This window comes from Mus caroli, chromosome 10 (assembly GCF_900094665.2).
Source record: "Mus caroli chromosome 10, CAROLI_EIJ_v1.1, whole genome shotgun sequence".
Taxonomy (NCBI): Eukaryota; Metazoa; Chordata; class Mammalia; order Rodentia; family Muridae; genus Mus; species Mus caroli.
This window is the reverse complement of record NC_034579.1, coordinates 68040278-68047925: the sequence shown is the minus strand read 5'-3', so window position 1 is coordinate 68047925 and position 7648 is coordinate 68040278. Positions and strand designations below refer to the sequence as shown.

Below are 7648 nucleotides of genomic sequence, written 5' to 3'. Positions count from 1 at the left end.
GAGAGAGAGAGAGAGAGAGAGAGAGAGAGAGAGATCTCCACTGTGAAATAAACAGCCCTAAAAGCAGTTCTACAGGTGACGGGGTAATTCCCAAGAGCCTAAGAGCCAAATATCATAAAGCAAATAGTGAACTGAGTGAAGACAATCAAAGCTATTACAGACAGCCTGTGGGATCCACACAAGATGAAAGGGTCATACACTCAGTATCCTAATGGGAGTTGGGTCATGAAGCTACACAGCAATACCCATTAACTCTGCTTTAGCTTTGCAGCCTGGAAGGCTTGGATACTGTACTCTGAGGTGAGAACACTTCTTTGCATGCCCCTCCCTTCTTAGTCCCTAAGAAAGATGTGGTTGAGGTGGGACATGGGTCTTTTTCAATACTTTGTCACCCTTTTCAGAAATGATATTCTGAACAACTTTGGCAACTTAGCTGTTGTGTAGCAAATGGCTCTGCCACATGATGACTGGACAAGGATGTTGTCAGGAGTCTGGCTCACCTTTGCTTTTTATCAGCCTCCCTCCTTCCAAGTCTAAGTGTGCTAGCAGCTAAATGAGAGGGCACACACCAACTTCTATTGACCCCACAGCCAAAAACCAAATAGCACCTTCAATTTCACATTGTGGGAAAATAATGGGGTTCTGTGTGATGGTCCTACTTGCCCCAAAGACACCACTTCTTTATTCTTTGTAGTCTATTTATTTGCTCAGCACTGGGACAAAATTCCAGAGTATCAAATTGATCACGTCAGACTCAGACTCCTCCTTCCTTTTGCGGACTTATTCCAAGGGTTATATTTTCTTTTGTTGCTATGTCAAGTAAATCAAATCTAATTATATGGGTAAAATTTAATATCATATAGATAATGCATGTAGACATTTAAATTATACTGCAGCTACGGCACAGGGTCAGAGAAAAATAAAGCTACTGACGTCTCTATCCAGAACTCTTCCGGTACTGTTCAGGAAAAGCATCTGTTTAACGGGGTCCAGCAACACCCAGTAGTCCACGTTGTCCTTTAAAGAGAGCTCTATGGTGGGGTCTGGTCCTCCGGCAGTCCCCTTAATCAACATGTTGTCCACCAGAATTGTACCTGTAAACCAAACACAGCTATTTGTAACCATGCACTAATCAAATGCATTCTTTAGCAAGGCTTATTTTCTTAAACTCAGCTGGATCAAACATCTGCCAAGTCAGATCACATTCAATATTGTACTGAGCATCACCGAGTATTTTTCTTGTCCACCAAAGCCACAGATCTCTATCTTCGTTGCGCTATTTGCCAGTGGTATTTTGGGAAGATGCAGGCTAGAGAGCAGAGATTTGGACACTTGGAAAACACCACCCTGTTTCTCTTTAGCAGCACTGAATCTCTCTCACCTTCTATCCATCAATTCTCTCGGGATTTATTATTGAATTTTTATCCTAAACTAAGGAAACAACTGTAACAGCAGTACAGGATACCAAATCTACTCAGTGAAGCTTCTGATATGAAAAGAAAGATCTTGAAAATGAAAGAGAGGAGGGAAGGGGGTTAAGTAAAGAGGCAGCAAGATTCCCCACTGCGAGAAGTAGTGCATCCTGTTCTCGCATATCAGAGTAAATTCATAAAAGACAAATCTTAATGCAACCACGGAGACACTCAGCAGTAGCTGCTAATCTCTAAGACATGGCACTCAACTGGACTGACAATCTATTCAGATTTTACATTTCGATGCTTGCTTGCATCTCTCTCTCTCTCTCTCTCTCTCTCTCTCTCTCTCTCTCTCTCGCTCTTTTGCTCTCTCTCTCTTGCTTTCACTCTCTCGCTCTTGCTCTCTCACTCTTTAACGCTCTCTCTCTTGCTCTCTTTAACGCTCTCTCTCTTGCTCTCACTGTTGCTCCATCTGTCCCTTCCTCCTTTCCTCCTTCCCTCCGTCCATTCCTCCCAGTCTCTCTTCCTGTCTCCTCACCCTCCTCTTCCTCCTCTTTATCTTCCTCCTCCTAGTAGTTCTTGAGCAAATATGAAAAAGAGAGCATGTCTCTAACATTTCTTCTCTGCAAAAGATTCCATGTATTTTGCAAGTTGCAAGTCAACAGCAGTGGTGCAGCTCAAACTTATTTTTCTCCACAGAGAAACTCTCTTCCTGTCAATCAAGGGGGGATCATGGCTTAGAGTAGTCTCCTTCTGATACATCATTCTGCATAAACAGTGTATAGAGGAAACATGGCCATTGAGACAAAACTGAGCTCTTCTAAACAATAGAAGAAAATGGAAATATTTAGATAACTTCTTGCCTTAAAACAGGAAGCAGATCAAAAAAATAGGTAACAGATCATAGAAAATTCACAAATATGAGACTAGGCTTAAAAAATAAAATGTCAAATTTATCTATCATATTTTGGTAAGGCAGGAAATTGGCCTAAATCTTGTACCATTACACTGTTACAAAAAAATAAGATTGCATCATTATTTGATTTCCCCCTGTACCTTAATAATGTTAAGGTAGGATTTACAATATTTTCCTAACAATACCCTATTGATATGTTCTAACTGCCTAGGACATTCTGAAAGGAACTATTTTTCTTTAGAAGAAAACCTTTTATATTAATGCTCATATTCTTCACACGCTCCTGAATTCTAGATAATATCTTCTTTTTCTGTCTTCTGTAGAATGATGAAAATCACCAGACAGGTAATTCTATCCCTAAACCATATGTTTATCTCTGAAGCACAATTGTGTTTTTGTATCAGCACACTGGCAAGAATGGAAATAACCCCAATAGAAGCTCTCCCCTAGTTAAGATTGTAGTGATGTCAGCACAGAGAATGGTAGCCAGCCCTGTCTTTCAGCCTTGAGTACTGTAGTGTGTGCTCCTGCTTGGAAAAGTATGTGCGGAGCATCTTTTGTCTTTAAATAGATATATTTAATTGTTTTCTAAATTCATTGTTTTTCTCAGAAGTTAAATGTTTTCAACCATGCTTTAAAGGATAGAGTGTTTGCTAAGAGACAATGAATTTATGAGACAAAAATCTTGAGAACAGAATTGCATATTTTTATATTTGTCTTTATTCTTGCTGTATCAGGGCTGGGCCATGATTTTGTTGTTGTTGTTCTTGTTGTTGTTTCATCAACCTTTTTGTATACATAGTGAAATTTTTTCTTTTATTGAAAATAGATTTTTTTCATACAATATATTATGAATACAGTTTCCCCACTCCCCAACTCTACCCAGACTCTCCTCATTTCTCATCTCATTCAAACTCATAACCTTTCATTCTCTCTCCTTATAAAACAAGCAGGCATCTGAAAAGAAAAATGAAATTAAATAAAACAAAAACAAACTTTAACAGAATTAATACAATGAAAAGAAAGTACAAAAAAAAACCCCACATATAAACAAAGATATATGCATGTTCACACACACAGGAACCCCATGGAAACACAAATTGGAAACCATTATATATATATATATATATATATATATATATATATATATATTCCAGTGACCTGTAAGGTAAATAATAATAATAACAATAACAATAATAATAGTAATAATGCCCTTTCAAAGAATTATAAAACAAAGAAGCTTCAAAAATGGCATTGAGTTCATTGTGTTGGTCATCTTTTTTTTTTTTCCGTTTCTTTTTTTTAAATATATTTTATTACGTATTTTCCTCAATTATATTTCCAATGCTATCAAAAAGTCCCCCATACCCTCCCCCCTCTCCCCCATTTCCCTACCCACCCATTCCCTTTTTTTTTTTGGCCCTGGCTTTCCCCTGTACTGGGGCATATAAAGTTTGTGTGTCCAATGGGCCTCTCTTTCCAGTGATGGCCNACTAGGCCATCTTTTGATACATATGCAGCTAGAGTCAAGAGCTCCGGGGTACTGGTTAGTTCATAATGTTGTNCCACCTATAGGGTTGCAGGTCCCTTTAGCTCCTTGGGTACTTTCTCTAGCTCCTCCATTGGGGGCCCTGTGATCCATCCAATAGCTGACTGTGAGCATCCACTTCTGTGTTTGCTAGGCCCCGGCATAGTCTCACAAGAGACAGCTATATCAGGGTCCTTTCAGCAAAATCTTGCTAGTGTATGCAATGGTGTCAGTGTTTGGAAGCTGATTATGGGATGGATCCCTGGGTATGGCAGTCTCTAGATGGACCATCCTTTCATCTACACCTGCTTTTAAAAGTGTTTTGTATTCAGTGAGACCCCAGTGAAGAAGACTAATTTTTCGTGAGTGGTTATCATTTGGAGATAGCTTCTAGGTTAGGGATTGGTTAGTTTCCAAGTCCCCTTTCATTGCTATAATCCCATCAGACTCAGAACCATGCAAGCTATGTGCATGCTGCACAGTCCATACGAGTTAACACGTACATCAGTTCTGCTGTATCTAGGTCTTATTTCCTTAGTGTTCGCCATCTTCTCTGGCTCTTGCACTCTTTTCTTCTCCTCTTCTGCAGGGTTCACTGAGCCCTGAGGGGGGTGCTTTGATAGAGACATCCTATTTTGGATCGAGTGTCCAAGGTCTAGCACTCTCTGCACACTGTTTAGCTGAGGGAGCTCTGTATTTATTCCCATCTACTGCAGGAAGAAGCTTATCTGATGATGGCTGGGTGAGTATAGGAGACTTTTATCAGGAGTCACTTAATTGCTATCCTACTTTAGCAAAACTATAGTGTTTGTTTTTTCTCTAGGCCCCTGGCCTATCTGGTCTCAGGTTCATGGGTACCTGAGAGGTATTTGGTATGATCTCCATTTCATAGCATGGGAATTAAATACAATAGGATATTGGTTGGTTAGTACCATGGGCTTTGTGCCGCTGTTGTACCTCCCTATCTTGCAGGCAGATCTCCATTGTAGAAAAATAAGTTTGTAGCTGGGTCAGTGCTTACCTTTCTCCTATGGTAGCATGAAGAGTACCTTCCTGTACAAAAAGCACTAGTCTATATGGTTGGAGGCTCTAGGTAGACACCAGCTTAACTTCTCCCTGTTCAATGAATCACAGGGGTTTTGTCTTAAGCAACAGGGCCTCACCATCTGTTTGTGGAGAGAAACCAAGTGGCTTGGCAATTGCTTGGGTGGCTAGAGACTCTGATGAAGCACCTTTGACCAAGAACTCAATAGAAATAACTCATTTTAGAACAGGAGGCATCATTTGGTGACAAGAGATGTTCACTTGTGATTTTTTTTCTACCCTTAGAACTCAGGGATTCCATTTAGATTATATTCAATTCCATCTATAGTTTAGGAAGGTTCTGTTGTTTTAGGTTTCTATAGAGCCCTTTAAATGCCTCTTAGTTTTAACTGTTCCTACCCATATTCCTACACTTGTTCTGCTCTGTGTTATAAATATTATCTACTATGTATTTCCTTCTAAACACCCTAAGTTGCCCCACTAATATGTACTGGCTTATACTGTTGTGGATACCTCAAAAAAACTAATATAAGTTAAATTTAGAACTTGAAAACTTTTAGTGAATAAATAACTTTTTCTTGCTTTTACTCTATATTTTTGCTTTTTTGGACAGCATGTTACTATTTACCCTAGACTGGCCGCAAATTAATAATTTACTCATGTCAGTTTTCTCCATTTTGGGATTGCAGGTGGGTGTCACCACATGAAGTTCAGAAATAACTTGGAATATGACTCTTCTCTATTCTCAGGTGAGGTAGACAGTAGCATGTTACCAGCAGTAGGTATTATAGAATCATCCATGTGAACTCTACCTACACGAAGGTAAGCTCAAGAAATTTTCATTTTCTGTTACATAGTCTGTGCATACATAGCTAAATGTCTTTGTAACTTGAAAACACACACTCAGAGTGCATCAAAACATAAATCCTCTGGAGAGCAACTTATAAACCAATACAACATTATACTAACCTCCTTCTGTTCTATACCTGTTCTCTAAAAAAGTATGTCTTGTCAAGAACAGAGCTCAGTTTCTGTCAAAAGAGTGCCTCAAGGGTAAGGGCTTTGGTTGTTTTTATGTTACTAACTCTATTTGGAAGTAAAAGCAAGATAATTGTCACAGAAGTCTGACAAACCATGTTCTGTTCATGTCTTATAGCAAAGGCTAAACTTAAGTATCATAGCATGTCAAGATTTGATACAGACTAAAAAGGTCTGAATTGGAAGTTACAGGGCAGGAGGAGGGAATGCTTAGAGTACAAAATAATATAAATGACTGATGTCTTTAGTGGTCTGTTTCCCTCCACTTCAGTCCCACTAGCTGGCAACCAACCCCCAGATATGTGGTTAACACAGAGTGACCACTTCCTTACCTCAAATGTTTGTGAGTTCTCTCATCAAATTTCAAATTGTGTTTGATGGCAGGAAAAATGTGTTCAATAAATTTATATGTTGTCTTTTTTAGAATACTTTTACTCTTCACTAGAGTATTTTACTAAACTAAGACCTACACATAACCTGTCCCCTCTGCATTCCATCTTCCAATCCATGCTTCTACCTCTAATCCCAGATCTGTACTCCATTTCCTGGGCCATATCTCTGCTTGCATCCCTGGAGGTCTGCTGCTATCTGGGACAATCAGGTGAAATACCCATGCCCCAATCTCCTGTCTGCTTAGTCTCCTGGCAAGCATAGCATCTGTGAGGTCTGCTCTGTCCTTTCTGCACTCCAACTTTGGGTCCATACCTCTACCTGCACTCTCAGAGGCCTGCAGCCATCTGGGACCACCAAGTCTGCCCACATCCCTGGATGCCTGCTGCTACCTGGGACAAGCAGCTCTACTTGCAATCCCAGAGGCCTGCTAACATCAAGGGCTACCAAATCTGCCTGTATCTCTGGAGGCCTGTTGCCATCTGGGACAACCAGTTCTATCTGCAATTTCAGAGGCCCTCTGTCATCAGGGACTACCAGCTCAACCTGTAGTCCCAGAGGCCTGTTGTTATTAGGGATTACCAAGCCAACCAACATCAGGGACAACCAGACTGCTAAAGGCCAACATAATCTCCAGAGAATCAAATAACCCTATTAAAAAATGAGGTACAGCGCTAAACAGAGAATTCTCAACAGAGAACTACTGAATGGCCAAGGAGCACCTAAAGAAATGTTCAAAATCCTTAATCATCAAGGAAATGCAAATCAAAACAACCCTGAGAGTCCACCTCACACCAGTCAGAATGGCTATGATCTAAAACTCAGGTGACAGCAGATAATGCATAGGGTGTGGAGAAAGAGGAACACTCCTCCATTGTTGGTGGGATTGTAAGCTGGTACAACCACTCTGGAAATCAGTCTGGTGTTTCCTCAGAAAAGTGGACATAGTACAATATGAGGACCCAGCTATACCACTCCTGGGCACATATCCAAAAGATGCTCCAACATATAACAAGGACACATGCTTCACTATGTTCATAGCAGCCTTATTTATAATAGCCAGAAGCTGAAAAGAACCCAGATGTCCCTTAACAGAGGCATGGATAACAGAAAATGTGGGACATTTACATAATGGAGTACTACTCAGCTATTAAAAACAATGAATTTATGAAATTCTTGGGCAAATGGATGTATCTGGAGGATATCATCCTTAGTGAGGTAACCCAATCACAAAAGAAGTCATTAGATATGCACTTACTGATAAGTGGATATTAACCCAGAAACTTAGAATATCCAAGATACAATTTGCAAAACAGA

At 40.0% G+C, this 7648-nt stretch overlaps 1 protein-coding gene across 11 annotated transcripts in view; it reads right to left on the bottom strand.

The window, feature by feature from the left end:
• Pcdh15 (protocadherin related 15) overlaps positions 1-7648 on the bottom strand; it is a 1443104-nt gene that overhangs the window by 443387 nt on the left and 992069 nt on the right. For all 11 annotated transcript variants that reach the window (XM_029482520.1, XM_021175219.2, XM_021175220.2 and 8 more), the window contains one exon: positions 934-1094. In XM_029482520.1, coding sequence (XP_029338380.1) covers positions 934-1094 — 161 coding nt within the window. The remainder of the gene's footprint in view (positions 1-933; positions 1095-7648) is intronic.